Here is a 20,299-nt window from a genome sequence, read left to right on the forward strand (position 1 = left end):
AAGCTAAGAACACCTTTAACAAATAAGAGGGTTTCATGGTAGAACTAGTAAGTCTGGAGGAGAGTGCAAATATACCAATTAAATATATAAATTAGTCATGTGGGTCACAAAATCACAAGGGGTTGTTTTGAAAGTAAAAGATTGTTAATTTCCATTTCTGTTTGGAACATCCCAAGTAGGCCACATTGCCATGGAGATGGGCTGTGCAGGTTAGGGAAATTCCTTTCGTTTTTTTAACCTGTATGTTTTGCTGACACAAGATAAAAAGTTCAGCTCAGGATCAAGCAGAGAGAGGGAGTCTGCTAAGAACTGCAAAGAAGCTATAGACCAGAAGCAAAAGGACCATCAGACATCAGAGGTATTTCTGAGGTGGAGGCACTAAGCAACAGTGCAGTGAAGCTCATACTCTAGCTGAAATGTCCACAATTGTGAGGTGCTTAAGGAGTAGCGAAGGGTCACTTAGCTGGAGGCTAGTGGAAGGACCCCAAGAAAACTCATACTTCGGAGGATAGCAGGAACATGGAGGAGAATTGAATTCTGAATTCCTGTGAGCTGTGAAGCTTTGGTTTGGTCTCAGGAAGTGAACAAACCTTCATGAGCCTAATAAGTAGCGAAAAAACTCTCTGTTGGGGGGTGGGGAGGTTGGTGCTGGGAATCATAAGGAAAAGGGGAGGTTCAGATGAGAATTTTAATCTATAAAGTATGTGAATGTTTTTTATTATGCCTTTCGATGCAAAGTATAAGTATTACCGAAGACAGTGTTTATTTAGTAATTTGCTTTACTTTTTTCTTGTATAGTAAAATTAATTTGTTTTAAACTTTGGGAACTTGTGGCATAATTTCTTTTAGTTGATTGCTATTTGTTTGAATCTCTCTTCACATGTTAACAGTTTCTACTGGGAACATAACAGCATTGATTGTACTCTTCTCCAGCTCCATTAAAACCAAGACTGCCTGTAAACCACCTTCCCCATTCAAAAAAACTCAGAAATTATACAATAGGAACATACATCTTGACTGTACAATCCGATCCACACTGGATACCCCAGAGTATTTACAGTAACTGTGAGGAAAGCTTGATGGTAGGGTTCAGTGATGCTGACCAACTTGCTACCATTCTTCTGGCACTCAGTTAGTGCTTCTTCCCAAGTTACATTCTTCCTGATTATTAGATAGGTATGGTTGAGAAAATTCAATGTGTCATTTAAAGGCTGAGTGACCTTATCATTGATGGAATGTTCTAAAGAAAAAAAAAATGGAAAAAAACTGTTAGTGACTGCTCAGGTAAATATTTAATGCGTTGACTACAAAACTGCTCAAGGTGTAAATTAACAACATTGGTAGTGTAGCCTATAACATGGTTTTAGCTTTCCGAAAAGTATGATTTTGTGCCCTAGCCCCTGATGAAATAAACTCCATAGAGCCATAGAAAAGTTACAGTGCAGAAAGAGGCCATTCAGCCCATCATGTCTGTGCCAGTCAGAAAATGAAGAAAAAGAAACGAGCCGTTCATTTTAATCCCACTTTCCAGCATCTGGTCCGTAGCCTTGCAGGTTACAGTACATCAGATGCAGGTCCAAGTACCTTTTAAATGAGTTGAGCATTCCAGCCTCAATCACTGATTTAGGCAGTGAATTCCAGATGTCCACCACCCTTTGCATGAAAAAGTTTTACCTCACGTCCACTCTAATCCTTCTACCAATCACCTTAAATCTATGCCCCCTGGTAACTGATCCCTCAGCCAGGGGAAACAAGTCTTTCCTGTCTACCCTATCTAGGCCCCTCAATTTTATACACCTCAATTAGGTCACCCCTTAGCCTCCTCTGCTCTAAGGAAAACAATCCCAGCCTGAATTCTTCAGCTTCTGGAGAAAAGTCATATGGGCTCGGTTTTTCTCTCCACAGATGCTGAGAGACCTGCTGAGTTTTTCCAGCAGTTTGTTTTTGTTCCAGCCTATCTAATCTTCCCTCATAGCTGCAATTTTCAAGCCCTGGCAGCATTCTTGTAAATTTTCTCTGTACTCTCTCCAGAGCAATTATTTCCTTCCTGTAAATGTGGTGACCAGAACTGTACACAAAATTCCAGCTGTGGCCTAACCAGCGTTTTATACAGCTCCATCATTACATCCCTGCTTTTGTATTCAGTACCTCGTCCAATAAGGAAACCATTCCATATGCTTTCTTTACCACCTTGTCTACCTGTTCTGCCAGCTTCAGGGACCTGTGGACATACACTCCAAGGTCTCTCACTTCCTCAACCCCTCTCAATATCTTCCTGTTTATTGAGTATTCCCTTGCTTTGTTTGCCCTCCCCAAATGCATTACCTCACACTTTTCCGGATTGAATTCCATTTGCCATTTTTCTGCCCACTCAACCGAACCATTGATATAATTCTGGAGACAACAGCTATCCTCTTCACTATAAACTACATGGCCAATTTTGTGTCATCTGCAAATTTCCCAACATGCCTCCCACATTTATGTCCAAATCATGAATATATACAACAAACAGCACGAGCCCCAACAGTGAGCCCTGTGGAACACCATTGGAAACCGTTTTCCATTCGCAAAAACATCCATCGACCATTACCCTTTGTTTCCTGTTGCTGAGCCAATTTTGGATCCAACTTGCCACCTTCCCCTGTATACTCATGGGATCTCTTTTCTGACCAGTCAGCTATGTGGGATCTTGTCAAATGCCTTACTAATATCCATATAGACAACATCCACTACACTACCCTCATCAACCTTCCTTGTACTTCCTCAAAAAATTTTATTAAGTTAGTAAGACATAATCTTCCCTAACAAAACCATGCTGACTGAAGGTGGTGCAATTTATTTCAACAATTATTCATACCAATTGGGGCCTTCATCTATATTATAGTTTCAAGATATATTTGTCATATTTAAAGCTGCAATATGCACATTTGTGTGCCACACTTTTATGAAAAGCAGTGTCAAGAGGCTAAGACCTCATACTGCATATTTTTATAAATATACATATGCCCTCATGGCTAATTTCTAAAATGTTAAAAACTCAATGACCTTTTAAAATGGCTGAAGCTATGTCTGGCTGTAACCCTGAACAAAAGGGGCTATTTGGCAGTATCGAAGAAGTTTGCATCTCATTATCCCTGGAGACCTTAATGAACTCCTGTGGGCTGCAGTGACCAAATTCAAAGGGAAGTATACAGAGGCCATCTACATTTCATAAGCCAGGCCTGGCCAACTGGAGCCAATACGTCTGCTAGGAAAAAGCGCCCCGCAACATCCCTTTAAGACTTAATGGTTGGAACATTAACAATCTCAGGGACCCAGACAAAGGGACACACATCCTTTGTCAAAACCAAAGTGGAAAGGTGGGAGTCCTGTGAGATGATCCCCTTAGTGGGTGGAACCAGTAATATTGCCTTGTAGAGCAGCAAAGCTCAGTCTGCCATTTTTCCATCTAACTAGCAGCAGGACAGAAAAGGGGCTCTGTCCAGGTTTAAATGCCTGGCCCCATATGCACTATTTCGACTGGAACCTCTGTACCAACGCCGACAAGACTGATTCATCTCTGCGTGCCTATCTGATCATGGAAGTCAACGCTACAGGAAAAGTGAATTATCCAGCATCAGTTCAGCCTGCTGACCTTTGTGAAGGAATACACCATTGGACTTTGATTCGGGACTCTGGACTCACGTGAAACAATAGTTCTTTTCTCTGTGGTCTTTGCCCCGTAAATCTTTCTTTCTTTATCCCTTTTTACTGTTTGAATGAAAAGGAGGCAAGATTGCTACCTTCCTCCCACATTTCAGTGTGTACAAATAAATTAATCCCTTCGAGTTCATCCTATCATGAGTTTGCTGTGGGGTTATTAATACAAATTGGATCACACCAAAACCAAGGGGTCTTGTCAAATATAAGTCTTATAAAGAGGGAAGCAAATCAAAATACTTTTCTGCTTACGGACAGGTGATCAAAGAAAAAAAATCATTGCCGTTTAAATTACCACCCCCCCCACCCCCCCACCAACCCAAACCCCACTCCTCTCCGTAACAGTAGAAAGAAAAGATGGACAATCACTTCCAAATTATACAGAAACTTCCTCAACCAAAAAATCCTTCTAATTGACCTTAGGAATCTCGCTTATAAAACATACAAGATATTTTCTGTAGGTTATTCTGGCTTTTTATTGAGTTTAAAATCTGATCAAGAAAATTAGCTCCTCATTAACTGCAGAAAGGCAGAACAATTTGTCCTTAAAAAGGCTCATCACATTACACATAGAAGCAATTCATGAGCAGAACACATTTTATTATTTAGTACTATTGAAGAAAATCGCACAAATAGAGGCCATATGGCCCTAGTATCTATATTCACTCCTTTCTAGAACAAACCAAAACTTATCGCAATCCTTTATTCTCTCGTGCCATCATAATCTGCATCAAATGCTGATCTCCTCTTCCCTTTGCAAACAGGGACAACTGGGTCATTTTAAACTTTGCTGCCTGGGGTGGCAATCAGGAAGAGAAGATCATTTACCCATTGCAGGTTCGAAGCAGGCATGATAGAGGTTACAGGCAGAGAGGTTAGAGAGCAGTAAGGGCATGAAGGGATTTAAACATGGGGATGGGAATTTTAATTTCAGGCAGTTGAAGGAGTGTGGGGGGCAGTGCCAATGCATGTCAGCAAAGAAAGATGTCATGGGTGAGCAGAGGATTGAAAAGTTTTGGATGATCTGAAGTTAACAGTAGGTGGAAGATGCGGAGCTGGTTCAGAAAGCACTGGAATACTCACATCTGCAGGTTATACAGATATAGCTGAAGGTTTCAGTGGCAGAAGGACAGAGGTAGGGATAGAGGCAGATGATAAGCGTGTTGGAGAAGATGTGGGGAAGCACATTCAGCTTGGGGTTCAAAAGGTCACCAAGGTTGTAAAGAGTCTGGTTCAGCCTGAAATAGTGGCTAAGGAGGGTGATAATATCAGTGGCGAGCATATAGAATTAGTAATGGGGACTAATGATGACGGGCTCCAGTCTTCCCAGTATTTAGATGGAAGAACTTGCATCTCATACAATTTTCAAAAAGGCTAGCACTTATATTTCATTTTTCATGGCCACTGGAAATCGCAAAGTCTTTATAGCCAATGAAGTACCTTTAAAGTGTAGTCATTGTTGTAGGAAACATGACAGCTCAATTTACAGGGCTACAGGGAAAAGGCAGGGCAGTGGAACTAGGCGGATTGTACTTGCAGACAGCCTGCAAGGACACAATGGGCTGAGTAGCTTCCTTCTGTGTTGTAACCATTCTATGAGTTAGAGGTAGAAATTTAAGCAAGTTTATACCCAATCATTGCTTGGGCTTTTAGTGCTAGAGTCATAGAGGTCTACAGCACAGAAAAAGGCCCTTCGGCCCATCGTGTCTGCGCCGGTCAAACAAGTGCCTAACTATTCTAATCCCATTTTCCAGCACTAGGCCCATAGGCTTGTATGCCATGGCATCGCAAGTGCACATCCAAATACTTCTTAAATGTTATGAATGTATCTGCCTCTACCACCCTTGCAGGCAGTGAGTTCCAGATTCCCACCACCCTCTGGGTGAAAAAATTCTTCCTCACATCCCCTCTAATCCTCCTGCCCCTTACCTTAAATCTATGCAACCTGGTTATTGATCCCTCCACCAAGGGGAAAAGTTCCTTCCTGGGTATCCTATCTATGCCCCTCATAATTTTATACACCTCAATCATGTCCCCCCTCAATCTCCTCTGCTCCAGGGAAAATAACCCCAGTCTATCCAATCTTTCCTCATAACTAAAACTCTCCAGCCCAGGCAACATCCTGGTAAATCTCCTCTGCACTCTCTCAAGTGCAATCACATCCTTCCTATAATGCGGATTCCAGAACTGCATGCAATACTCTAGCTGCGGCCTAACCAGCGTTTTATACAGTTCCAGCATAACCTCCCTGCTCTTATATTCTTTGCCTCGGCTAATAAAGGCAAGTATCCCATATGCCTTCATAACCACCTGATCTACCTGTCCCGCTACCTTCAGGGGCCGGTGGATATGCACACCAAGGTCCCTCTGATCCTCGGTACTTCCCAGTTATTCATCCTGTATTCCCGTGCCTTGTTTATCCTGCCCAAGTGCATCACCTCACACTTATCCAGATTAAATTCCATTTGCCACTGATCAGCTCATCTGACCAGCGTCTATATCTTCCTGTAATCTAAGGCTATCCTCCTCACTATTTACCATCCCACCAATTTTCGTGTCATCCGCAAACTTACTGATCAACCCTCCTACATTCAAGCCTAAATCTTTTATATATACTACAAACAGCAAGGGACCCAACATCGATCCCTGTGGAACACCACTGGACACAGGCATCCAGTCACAAAAACACCCCTTGACCATCACCCTCTGCTTCCTGCCACTCAGCCAATCCTGGATCCAATTTGCCAAATTGCCTTGGATCCCATGGGCTCTTACCTTCGTTATCAGTGTCCCATGCAGGACCTTATCAAAAGCCTTGCTGAAGTCCAAGTAGAATGTAACTAATGTAGAATGCTCTGAATGTAAATATGCCAACTGAGATTATCTGGAAAGAAATCAATCCCAATCCACCCACAAATTATTGGGAGTCAGTGCAAATTAAGATGTGGGGTCTTTTTGGGTGAAATGAACAGCACATCGTTGAATAAGAATATGCTCCATCAGGTTTGATGCCACTTTATACATAATAGAGGTTGGAACTAAATTAGAAATAAAAGTTTATAAAAATATATTATAGACATTACCTCGATGTTTCTGGCACACAGCAATGAACTGCTTATCATCACATGCTGTCATATCCCATTTTCCAACAAATGCTGTGCGTGGGTCATTTAGTAAAACAGCACATTGTTTTTCTATATCAAAGAACTGAAAACAAATCACATGAAAATAAGTGTAACTTGTCACCATTGGAAAATATGTAATTTCTGATCTCCTGTTGTAAGGTAACTGACTTTTTGAACACTTCATCAGGGGCAGGATCTTCCAGTTGGCGAGCGGGGGCAGGGCCTGCTCACCGACGTGTAAAATGACACGGGATGACATCGGGCGGAACTCCCGACATCACCCCGCTTCATTTCCATTTTCAGGTCGGCAGGGGCGCAGCCGAGTCAGCTGCGCGCCCGCCGACCTGTCAACGGCCATTGAGGCCATTAAGAAACTAATTAAAGTCATTAAAGGGCCTGCTCGTCCAACCTTAAGACTGGCAGGCAGGCCTGGAGCCCTGGCGGGCTTCATAAAAAGCATGAAACCTCATCCACAGACGGAATGAGGTTGCATGAGGGTATTTAAATTTTTAATAAAGGTTTCAATAAACGTTATGGACATGTCCCAACCCATGTGACAGTGTCACATGAGGGGACATGTCAGGGAAATTTTTCCATCAGTTGTATTGCAAATTTTAATTTGGTGCCAATCTCCCTGAGGCGGCACTTAGCCTCAGGGAGATCTCTGTGCTCTTTCGTGCACATGCGCGAACAAGCGCACTCCCGGCTGAGGGAATCCTCCCCCGCCCGCACAGGGAGCGCATAGCGCTTCCTGGCAGATGTCACGCTGGGTGGGCCTTAATTGGCTCGCCCACGTAAAATGGCTGTGTGCCCCTGATGGGCCGATCAGAGGCGCACCCACCTGCGCCCGCTCCCGCTCCCGCACTTCCCCCCCAACGGGGGGAAAAGTTTCCCCCAGGATTCCTTTTGTAACAGCCCAATATTTTTTTTAAACTAGCTTTATAGCAAATTCATCATAAAAAGGAGAATTACAAATTGTAGTAATCTGAGGTTTAAAAAAACATGAAGTGCCCACATATGAACATTAAACTGTTTTTTCTCTTCTCAGCTACTGAATAAAAAAGACTGTGTATTTCCAGTATGTTCCCTTTTTTAAGTTCAATGTATGCAATCTTTGCAAATCACCGTGAATCCACTCTGAAATTATGAAAGGTTTTGGTGAAGACTTCTATTAGATCAATCCGCAGCCTTTTTTTTTAGACACTGCACAGAGATTAAGTAGGTCACTACTACTTCATGCCAGATCTATGATGTTATATATATATATATATATATATATATATATAGATTTAAAATAAAAATGGTCAGTTGTCTAAGAGTGGCAACACTTTATTGCCAATCATAAGCCAGAAAAAATATTTTCTGGGGAAAACAGGTACTGTAGTAAAAGCCATGTGTTCCTTTGTTATTTACCTATTCTGCTTTCAAGATTAGTTTGTTACATGGACAAAGCAGGTCAGGAGAATCCCAGACTTGAACCTTATCTGCACTGAATTATTTCAATTGGAGCAACTTGGAACAGTGGAATTCATTTCACTGTTTCTAAACTAGAAAAAGGTAGGTAGCAGTTCCCATTCTTGAGTCATCTAGCAACCTCTGCTATATTGTACATGTGTTTCTTGAGTGATGACAGGGTTGGCCTTAGAGCTGATGGTCCCTATAGTTGGACAGCTGAACATCAATCACTTCCAGTTCACCCATCATCCACCAAACTTGGTCACGTATTGAGAGTGGATTGTCATCATTCCTCAACCGATATTTACACATCCTTTCTTCCAATAATGGGAACCCTTGACAATATTCTCCTCTCTAGACCAGGACTGCTGAGGTTAGTTGCAGAACCTCAACAATTCTGAGTTGAATTGGATATGTTTAACATTTTTGCAAAAGATTTGTTTTGTTAGTCCCTGAAAATATGCTGCAGGCCAAGGCTTGCCATATACTATAGTTACACTGCATGGAATTAGGGGTAATATATTAGCATAGATTGAGGATTGGTTAATGGACAGAAAGAGAGATTAGGAATAGGTGGGTCATTTTTGGGATAACAGGGTGTAACTAGTGAAGTAATATAATGAAAGCTAGGTGATAAAGTAAACTCTGAGGTAGACATAATGAGGTTGCAAAGGATATAGGCTGGTTAAATGATTGGGCAAGAGGTGGCAGATGGGGTATAATGTGGGGAAATGTGAAGTTATCCACTTTGGGAGGAAGAATGAAGTAGAATTTTCTTTTGCTTAAAAAGGGTGAGACACAAGTAAAGGGATTCAGAGAATTTGGGGGTCCTTGCACATAACATGCAGGTACATCAAGCAGTTAGGAAGACAAATTTCGTGATATATGGCAATTGCTTGCAATAAAGGCTAAGTTAAGAAACTCTTGAATTTATATGGCATTTTGGCAAAAACCTAATTGGAGTACAGTTTTGGTCTCCCTGCCCAAGGAAGATTATATTTGCCTTAGAGGGGATTTAATAAATGTTGATTAGATTAATTACAGGGATCAGGGTCTGATTTATGAGGAGAGATCGAGTAGAATGGGCCTATATTCCTGTGAGTTTAGAAGAATGAAAAGTGATATCATCGAAACATAGCCAATTCTTAGGAGGCCTAAAAGGTTAGATGCTGAAAGGGTGTTACTCCTGGCTGGAGTCTATAGAAATAGGTATCATAGTCTCAGAATAAAGGGTCAGCCATTTTAGACCGAAATTTAGAGAAATATCTTCTCTGAGGGTTGTGAAACTTTTGGAATTCACTGCCCTAGAGGCTGTACATACTCAATTGATGAGTATATTCAAGATAGAGTGGTGGATATTTGGGCACTGTGGAATCATGGCATATGGGGATGAGGCAGAAAAGTACGGAGTGATGTAACAACTCAGCGTTGCTGAATGGAAGGACAGGCTTAAAGGGTTGTAGGGCCTAATCCTGCTCCTATTTCAATGTTCATATGATTGTGCGTTAAATGTAGAAGAATTTTTGTCAAAAAGGCTTGAGGGGAAAAATCACTTAACTCAGTACAACTTGAGAAATGAGTTCTGGAACCCATCAGACCTAGTTACTCAGAGAATAGAATATTGGAGGAAAACTCAAACCACTCTCATCTTATAAAGAATTGGCAAAGGTCTGTGATCCAAATGCACTCATGACTAGACAAAAAGCAATAAAACACAATAGTTTAACTCCACACAATTTAAAAATTAACTACATAAACATTTAACTTACATCAAAATCTAGTATGCCCAATTCCAACTCAAATGATGGCTGCCAATTTGTGTAATCAACTGGTCTTCCGGTTACCCATTTGTTGGTTTCAATTCTGTTCGAGGCCTGCATGCCAAGCCAAATTTTGTTTGGCAGCGATGATAAGTGGGATACAATAAAATCTATTGAATAAAGTGCAAACAGATTTAAGAAATCAACTTCGAATCAGTTCGGAAGCAAAGACAATAATGGTTACTGGCAATTTTCTTCCTTCTTTGTCCCGACCATCTCTCATTAAGGTAATAACGGGTAGATTTTCACCTTATTTGTCTGGCATTTGTCAGGTTGCCCAGGCATGAGATCATCGATCAACAGCCTGCCAACTGGGAGGCAGTATTGCTGCCCGACATAAAGGATCAACGCACTTGTTAAAACGTCATGCTGAGACACCCTATCATGAGTGCTGCCTGCTGACTGGTATCAATTTACCAGCAATTGTATTATTTCAGTGGCCTCCAAAAACTGCTTCTTTTTAAACGGTGTGATTTTGTTTTTGTAGTAGCTTTTCATTCAGTGGCCCTGTGAAGAACAATTCTTAATATTTCTTCACTTGCTTGCAGTATATGCAGAACTTTCTGGTTTCATAGTAGAGGCATTGAAACAGATGGCATAAGGATACCAAAAGAATCACAGCAACAGGCTTTGAAGAAGGTTGCTGAGGTGGTCTGTGACCACAGTATTATCCTAAGCTTAGTGCAGAAAGAGGTTCAACGACCCAACTAGAACAGCAAGCATAAATGTCTTGCTGTCTCCATTTATACGAGTCACACCTTTCTAAAGCAGTTTTTTTGGAACCTTCCTCTATACCCCTCTGCATGACTCCCTCTTTTCTCCTCCTCTCCCTCCCATTCCCCATACAGTCACTGTATACTTCAATGCTTATCGAGGGTCAGGGCAGCAGCTCCTCTTCTCGTTACAATTATAAACTCACTTCCTGGTCAACAGTCACGAACAGCAGTCTGATTCACTTGGATCGCAACTGCAAGGCATTTTCGCTTCCATCTTTTCTCATTGCAGCCACCATCTTTCACAACAGCACTTCCCCATTCTTTTGCACACTTGCTGCCTCTCCTCTTAGCATGTTCTTTTGTTGAAGTAGCCTCACAGAGTGCTGCTACTGAGTCAAGGCTAACAATATTAATGCTATGCAGAACAAGCATAGTGCATTAACTTCCTGTTTTATACTAACCTGAAAATACTGAATGCCAATGTCCAACTGGGGAATTTTAGTATTGTTTGAAAGGAGAGATTTCAGTGATAGGATGTTGAATATTTTTTTCACTTTTGACAACTCCAACCAAATGTAGTTCCATTTACTGGTCACTGTGGTCTCCATGAGACCATCATCCCATTAGTCTGGCTAGATTGGAACACAAGTTTTTGCGGAGCTGAAACAGCAACAACATATCCACCTCATGCTTCACATTCCCAAGTCTGTACAAGCTGGATAGGAAATTAAACTGAGCATTAAGGTGGTATTAATATTAATTATGTCCTGGGAAGCTACATCAATTAAGATGTAGGTCTAGAAATGAGTGTGCCCACAAACTGGCATGCAAGTTGCAATCCCTGTGCCTAAATGGATAAACCTAAGATGCATGTAATATTGGGCCTTGGGTCTCATTATCATTAAGCTGGCGGGCTTCAGACGTGAATGGACATTTCTTACCCATCCTGGCTCCACATTCAGGTAAGTATACTTTGCAGGTCGCCTGTTAGGCAGCATATAGATCTGGCTCAGGCCAATTCAATCTTGCAGAGAGAACGTCAAACAGGCGCCTAGCTCCTTGTCTGAATATGCAAAGGATCTCATGCCCATTTCAGATGTAGACCTTGGATGCTTCCCCCACTACACCCCAACATATACCAATATGGCAGACGGCAGACTCCTGGCTCATAATGAACGTGCACTTCCTGCCCACTATACTGGAAACTAAACATCCATTTAGTGCCCAAAGAAATGGGCAGGGGCTATCCAATCTCTAGGCAATTCTACAAATGATTTTTTAAAATTAAAAACACTGCAAATCTATTTAAACAAACAAAACAAAATGGAACATTTTCAGATTTGGAGTTTATTTTACACTGAGGTTCAGCCAATAACATACCTTGTTCCACAGAATTGGCGATAGTCGGCAAGTTCCCACCGAAGCTCTGACAGAGTCGTGCTCCAGCTGCCCACGTGAGAGCTTGTGGTTTTACAAAGTAATAGCACTAAAACAGATGAAATATGACTCATGACAATACATTTTCTACTACTCATTCTTGACATATCATTAGTTCCTATTTACCTTATTTTGCAAGTGGATACAGTATTCCTATTTAAAGTTGTTTGTGCTTTGGAAAATAACTTCTTTCACAAAGGAAACACCTGTCCTATAATCCTAGCATCAAAACCTCTAAAATTAATAAAATGATAAATATCTGTGAACAATCTGATTAAAGTAACATGTATTTCATTAATGTTACGCAGATATAAACAAGAACAAACGTTTAGCAGGATAACAAAATGCCTTTCCATTGTGAAAGAAGGGCATGGTTTTCCAATTAAGAGAGCACTATGGGGGAGATTTTTAGGTTTTCGTCACCAGTGGAAAGAGCACTGAACCCCTGAAAATGGCCAAGTATGACCTAACACCTCATTCTGCAAAGAAAACCCCTTTCTTTTCCCTACTACAAACAGTCTTCTTAAACCCCTCTCCTCTGTCTCCTCTACCCTCATCTCCAACAATAAGTTGATAAGGAGATCATGGACTTCCATGTCACTAAGATCAAGACCATTCGATCAGCTGCCCTGCCGCTTTCCTCCCTTCCACCAGTCCAATGGGCCAAACTCGCTGTAAACTTGAGATCATCTGAAACACTGGACTCATGTTCTTACAAGCACCAAGTTCCATTCACCCATCACCCCAGCACCCATCAGTGATCACTGACCTACTTTGGCTTCCAGTCAAGCAACACCTTGATTTAAAAATTCTTATCCTTATTTTCAATGGCCTCGTCCCTCCCTATCTCTAGCCCCACAACTCTAAGATATCTGTGCTTGTCTAACTCTGACCTCATTGCATCCTTCATTTTAATTGATGCACCATTGGTGGCTTCAGCTGCCTAGGCCCCAGGCTCTGGAAATCATTCCCTAAACCATGCTGTCTCTGTCTACCCCTCTTTCCTCCTTTATGGTGTTCACTAAAACTTATCAATTTGACTGAGCTTTTGGCCCTAATAGCTCACGTCACTTGTTGTCAAATGTTGCATCATAAACTCTCCTGTGAAGCATTTTTGGATATTTTATGTTAAAGATGCTATATGAATACAAGTTGTTATTGTTGTCCCTGCAATAGTATAGCTGATGCAATCTTTCCTAAGGCCTGCCACTGGACATCTGGAATACTTGCTTGAGCAAAGTCCTTTTAATAAGTTCACTCAAATGTTGGAAGTAGTACAGGGAACAGCCACAGGCTGATCACTGTTCATAAAAGTCTCAGTCATTAAAAAAGACTGGAAAAACATGGCCTTTTGCCCAGGACGTGATTTTGTTAAGGTATAAAAGATTGTGTATGGACAAAGTAAATCTGGAAAATTGCAAGGACAGAAGAAGAGGCCACAGATTCAAACTAATAGCAAGCACATTTAGTCCCAATGTCCTGAAGTCTTTCTTCACAGAAAGAGTAATCAACACAGGGAATGGGCTGCAGATAATGGAGTGGTTATTCTGGATGAATGACCATCAGTGAGTCAAATAATCATGCTCATCCTTAATTAGCTCTGGATCTTAAGATTCATTAACTGATGTCATCATTTTTCAATATCTTTTCCAACTAACAAGAACTTATATCAAAAATAAATACATCACAAATTCTTACAAATATTCGCAAAGCTTATGTAACTATTGTGCTCTTAAATAAAAGTGACAAATAGAAGAAAGCTTCTTTACTCTTACATTATCTCCAAAGGGGGTCCAACTATCAGTGCATGGGGTACCTGACACATTGGTTTCTGAAGACCATGGTTCTAATGATGATATATTTAATTTTTGACAAATGAAGGGAAGACGTCTGGAGCAGTCCACAAATTCATAATACTCTGTGGGGTAAGAAAAAATGTTGAAGCAATAGGACCATTAACTTTGTACAGTGGTAACTCTCACCAGTTTTAGAACCGCCAGTTTGTTGGCTGTTCTATTTAAGCACCGCCCTTTATAATAATGCTGCTGTCTTCACCAGATATCAATATCAATCAGGAACTTCACCTCACTTCAACACATTGGGCAGAATTTTCTGCCTACCCGGGCGGGTGGGCCCGACCCAATCTCCGGCGGGCGGGGAGCCGATCCCCGCCGGAGAAACAGGACCCACTGCCATTTTAAGTGGGCGGGCTAATTAAGGCCCGCCCAGCGTGATACCCGGCAGGAAGCATTATGCGCTCCCTGTGCGGACAGGAAGGGGTGCGGGGGGGCGGGGGGGGGTGGAGATTCCCCAAATGCGAGAGTGCGCTCTTTTGCACATGCGCACGAAAGAGTGCACATCTACCTGAGGCTAAGTGCTGCTTCAGGAAGATCGTTGACAGTTGTATAAACATGAAAAATAGAGGAAAAAAAATTCTTAACACGTCCTCCTCATGTGACAATGTCACACGAGATGGGACATGTTAATAAATTTCATTAAAACTTTATTCAGCTTTTTAAATCCCTACATGAAACCTCATCCCACTGGTGGATGAGGTTTCATGTTTTTTTTAATCCCCCCTGGGGCTCCTGGCCTGCCTGCCAACCTTAAGGTTGGACAGGAAGGTCCTTTAATTGTTTTAATGATCCTGTCAATGGCCTCAATTGGCCATTGACAGGTTGGTGGGCCCACAGCTGATTTTGCTGCGGGCCCAGCTTCCTGAAGATTTAAATGGGGCAGGATGATGTCGGGGGTTCCCCCCGATGTCATCTCGCATCATTTTGTGCATCGGCGAGTGGGCCACGCCCCCTGTTTGCCGACGGCAAAATTCATCCCATTAAACTTAAGTGTTTCAGAGTTTCTCTGTTTTGAGGCTAACAATCATTACATTCCAGTGCAGCATGCCACACTCACATTCCCATTATGGAAACTTGCGCTATAACATGGCACGTCTCCACACAAATCAATTTGTAAACTGATTTACTTAGTGTTGGTGGTGGAACTCTTATGCGAGACAGGAGCCCCACTCCAGATATGAGCGCAACATTTAGACTTTTAGTTTTGTGCAATACTCTATTGTTGGAGGTGCTGTCTTTTACATGAGATGTTATTGAGATTCCATCCATTCTCTCTATTGTATGTACAAGATCCCATGACATTATTCAAAGAAGGGCAGAGGAATTCTCCTGAGATCTTGTCCAAAATTGAATACTTCTTGTGATTAGTGGGACCATGCTGTGTCCAAATTACTGTTGTACTTCCAAATGTTATAAACAGTGATTAAACTTCTAATATACTAAATTGATTGTGAAGTGCTTTGTGATATCCTGAAAGTCAAATGAGAACTACTTTTGCCTGGCCTAGAAAAGGCCACATTTCCTAATTGTATTATGTAAACACTACTCTTCCTTTAATAGATTATGCTATTCACAAATGTAACTATAAGACCTTCTCATCATTTAAACATCACAAGTTTCACAAGTTCTAGTTACTAGGAAATTGTATGTTCTGGAGCTTAGTCAAGTCCACTGATTAGCTAGGTGCTCATACATTTTAAAAACTGCAATTGTTGAGAGCGAGAGTCCAGAAGGCTGTGTTGCTTGCCCAATGCCAAGGTTCAGAACATTGTTCTGGGCTGGGGAGGAGCTTTCAGTGGGAGGGGCACGGATCCAGCTGTTGTGGTCCACGTAGATACCAACAACATTGCTAGGACTAGGAAAGAGCTTCTGCTTAGGGAGTACTCGCAACTAAGGGCTAAATTAAAAAGCAGAACCTCAAAAGGTAATAATCTCTGGATCATTATCTGAACCACAATCAAATAAGCATAGGGTAAATCAAATTAGAGAGTTAAATGCGAGGCTCAAAGATTGGTGTGGGAGAAATGGATTTCAATTCATGAGGCACTGGCACCAGTACCATGGAAAATAGGAGCTATACTGTTGGAATGGTCTTCACCTGAACTGCGCTGGGACCAGTGTTCTGGTGAGTTGTATAACTAGGGTGATAGGGAGGGCTTTAAACTAAATAGCAGGGGTGAGGGAAGATGTGATCAACTAAAAAGAGAGGAGAAGGCAAGAGAGCAAGGTAGCAATAAGGGAAATGGTAATCAGAGCGTGGCAGGAGGGACAGAGTGTACAAACTTAAGAGTGCACCAGTAGGTAAGGCTATAAGGTTGTGAAAATAACAAAAAGACAGAATTAAAGGAACTCTATCTGAATGCATGCAGCATTCGCAACAAGCTTGATGAATTGACAGCACAAATAGAAGTAAACAGATATGACCTAATTGCCATTACAGAGATGAGGCTGCAGGGTGACCAAGGCTAGGAAGTGAATGTTCAAGGGTATTCAACGTTAAGGTAGGATTGGCAAAAAGAAAAAGAAGTCATGAAAAGCTGTTAATAAAGGATGAGATTAGTGAGAGAGGTTCTTAGATCAGAAGATCAAGATATAGAATCAGTTTGGCTGGAGCTAAGAAACAGCAAGGGGCATCAAATATTGGTAGGAGTTGTTTATAGGCCACCAAAAAGTATGATAGTGTAAGGCACAGTATAAATCAGGAAATTAGAAGTGCATGTCACAAGGATAATACAGTAATCATAGGGGATTTCAATCTACATATAGATTGAGTAAACCTAATTAGCACTAATGCTATGGAGGATGAATTCCTGGCATATATATGTTGTTGTATATGTTAAGGAACTAGCTGGAGGATGCATGATACTAAATCTAAGCCCAGTGAGAAAGGGCTAATTAATAATTTCACTATAAAGGAGCATATAGGGAAAAATGACCATAATATGATAGAATTTTATATAAAGTTTGAAAGTGACGTAGTTCAATCTAACTAGGGTCTTAAAATATAAACAAAGGAAACTACAAAAGGTATGAGGAGCAAGTAGATTGGGAAGCTACAATAAAATGACGGTAGATAGGCAATGGCTAGCATTTAAAGAATTAATGCATGGTTCACAACAAACTTACATTCCTTTGAGGCACAAAAACCCTGCAGGAAAGGTGATACAACCATGGCTAACAAGAGAAGTTAGGGATTGTATTAGATCAAAAGGGAGTGACTTATAAAGTAGCCAATAAAGTAGTAAGCCTGAGGATCAGGAGTATTTTAGAATTCAGCTAAGGAGGACCAAGAAACTGATAAAGAAAGAAAAAATATGAAAGTAAACTAGTAAGAAACATAAAATAAACTCTAAAAGCTTCTGAAGGTATGTGAAAAGGAAAAGATTACAGGGACAAATGTGGGCCCATTACAAGCAGAGCTGGGAGAATTTACAATGGGGAATAAGGAAATGGCAGGGAAACTAAACAAATACGTTGGCTCAGATTTTCACCATGACGGAAAGCTTCCCCATCGTGTTGAAAATGGCAGATGAGTCCAGAAATTCCTGCCCCCGAACTTCATCAACACATCCTCCCCATTTTTAAATGTTGTATATCCTGAATGTTCAAGTATCTCAACACTTTTTGAAGCTTTACCAGTGTACATTTATCCTTTCCTTATCCTTCCAAAAACTTATCACCTCACAATTCACGCCTTCAAATTTTTCATCTGACATTTATTTGCCTAATCTATTAACCTGCCACTGTCCTTATGAAATGGCTTATCCTCCTCTTTACAGTAAATGACTCACCTTATTTGCAGGACTACAAATTTGATATTGTGCCCCTTCCATCTAAGACTTGTTCAATGGTTACAACATTGAAATCTTGGAGTGAGGGGAGTGGTGGGAGCTGGGAACCACTATTTACATTTCTCCAGTCCAAAACAATTAACCAATATTTTGTTTTCTGCCTTTTGGCAAATTTCCTATCCATGCTGTCACATTATTATTAATACTACCTGCCATTTATATAGCACATTTTACCTTCGGAAAACATCCCAAGGAGCTTCGCAGGAACAGAATCAGATGAAACATGACACTTAGCCAAAGGAGATGTTAGGAGAGGAAACTGAAAGCTTGCTTAAAACAGTAAATTTTAGAGGGGTCTTAAAGAAGAGGAGAGAGGTGGTGTGCAGGTAGTTTAGGGAGGGACTTCTAGAGCTCAACCCAAGGCAACTGAAGGTACGGCTGCCAGAAGGGGTTAGCAACTGCATAAGTGGGCAGAATTGGAGGAACAGAGTTTTCCCGGAGGGTTAAAGAGCTGGAGAAGGTTACAGATATGGACAGGGGGAGGGAGGCCATGAATGGGTTTTGTCACAAAACTATCATATTTTCCGTAATATTAGTGTAGGCCTGTGGGTGTGAGTGTGGATGATTCTGTGTGACTGATTTAATTAGATGAGAGACACTTAGACTACAAGACTGAAATTATCAAAAGAGTTAGGGTGTGAAGGAAATTTGCATTTTTAGATAAGTGAAGGGGTTTTTTGATTTTTCAACGGGATGGTATAATGTTTACAACTAACAAGATAAGTGAGGCAAAGCAGTAAGTTTATTTTTCCCCATAATGATGAAAAGTAACTATGGGAAAAGTAAATTTCCAAAGACATGTAGAACAATGGGATTTTACACATTAAAGAGAGAGAAACATATATAAAAGGATGGAAGGCTATGTGGGGGTGTGGCCATGTAAAATCTTGAAAGGTACACCGTGTGAAACAACTTTGAATGAAACCCTAGCCACTGTTGCAGAAGAGGTGCTGCTCCAGTAACTAAAGTGGTGTTAAAAACCTTTGGAATTTCACTGTTGAGTGTGTGCTGTGGTAACCTTGCTGGATTGCTTATTTAAATTTCAAATCTATTTTGGACTGTTGCCTTAAAGGGGGGGTTGTGTAGTTTGGAGTCAGATTAATTAGGAATTTTGGGATTTGGTATAACATCAAGTAACTGTAATCTTATATAGGCATTTTTTTCTCTTATTAATAAATGTTTTAATTTAATTTTTAAAACTACTAAAGGTGTTAGTGGACTCATTACTTCTGAATTCAGTGCACAAATCTTCTTGTAATAAATACAAATTGCATAACCGTTGTGATAGCGTGGCCAAGTTTCCCTTGAGGATTTGGTCTGCCCAGCATGAACTATCTACCGCATAACACAACAATTCAAAACATGGATGAGAATTTTAAATGCGAGCTGTTGGTGGATTGGGCCCTAAATTTGTGTTTAGCAAGCACAGACATGATGGACAAACAGCACTTAAGTGTGGATAATATATGGACAACAGAGCTTTGAATGAGCTCAAGTTTATGAAAGATGGAAGATGGGAGGTCAGAAGTGGGTGACAGGAATAGGTGGTTTTTGTGACAAGGGGATATGGAGTTGGAAGCTCCACACAGGGTCAAATAGGTCATGTGAACAGACTAGTTCATCCTGAGACAATGGGCAGAGAGAGGAATGGTGAGGTAATGGAGATTGTGGCTGCGGTCAAAGAGAACAGTTTTGGTCTTCCCACTGAATAATTCAAGGAAATTAAAGCTCATTCAGAATTCTGGGCAGAATTTTGCCGTCGGTGAGCAGGGAGCGGGACCCGCTCGCCAACACGTAAAATGGCGCGGGATGACATTGGGCGGAACTCCCGACGTCACCCCGCCATATTTAAATTTTCAGGAAGGCTGGAGCATGGCAAAATCAGCTGTGTGCCCTCCGACCTGTGAGTGGCCACTTGAGGCCATTGACAGCATCAATTAAGCAATTAAAAGGACCTGCCCGCCCAACCTTAAGGTTGGCGGGCAGGCCAGGAGCCCTGGCGGCAACTAGAAAAAACATGAAACCTCACCCAGTGGCGGGATGAGGTTTCATGTAGGGTTTTAAAAATTGTAATAAATTTGTTATGTAAATTATGAACATGTCCCAACTCATGTAACATTGTCACATGAGGGGACATGTAAGGGAATTTTTTTTTTCTATTTTTAATATTTTAAAAATTTTAAGGCAGCACTTAGCCTCAGGGAGATGAGTGCGCTCTTTCGTGCGCATGCGCGAAAGAGCGCACTCTCGATTTCAGGGATTCCCCCCCGCCCGCACAGGGAGTGCATAGCGGTTCCCAGCAGACGTCACGCTGAGCCTTAATTGGCCCGCCCACGTAAA

At 41.4% G+C, this 20,299-nt stretch overlaps 1 protein-coding gene across 1 annotated transcript in view; it reads right to left on the reverse strand.

The window, feature by feature from the left end:
- The window catches only part of ly75 (lymphocyte antigen 75), a 158,037-nt gene that overhangs the window by 32,251 nt on the left and 105,487 nt on the right, over positions 1-20,299 (reverse strand). Inside the window, exons 21-25 of the mRNA XM_078552240.1 lie at positions 14,028-14,170; positions 12,196-12,301; positions 10,049-10,209; positions 6,783-6,906; positions 1,011-1,240 (exon numbers count right to left, since the gene is read on the reverse strand). Coding sequence (XP_078408366.1) covers positions 1,011-1,240; positions 6,783-6,906; positions 10,049-10,209; positions 12,196-12,301; positions 14,028-14,170 — 764 coding nt within the window. The remainder of the gene's footprint in view (positions 1-1,010; positions 1,241-6,782; positions 6,907-10,048; positions 10,210-12,195; positions 12,302-14,027; positions 14,171-20,299) is intronic.

This window comes from Cetorhinus maximus, chromosome 11 (assembly GCF_964194155.1).
Source record: "Cetorhinus maximus chromosome 11, sCetMax3.hap1.1, whole genome shotgun sequence".
NCBI lineage: Eukaryota > Metazoa > Chordata > Chondrichthyes > Lamniformes > Cetorhinidae > Cetorhinus > Cetorhinus maximus.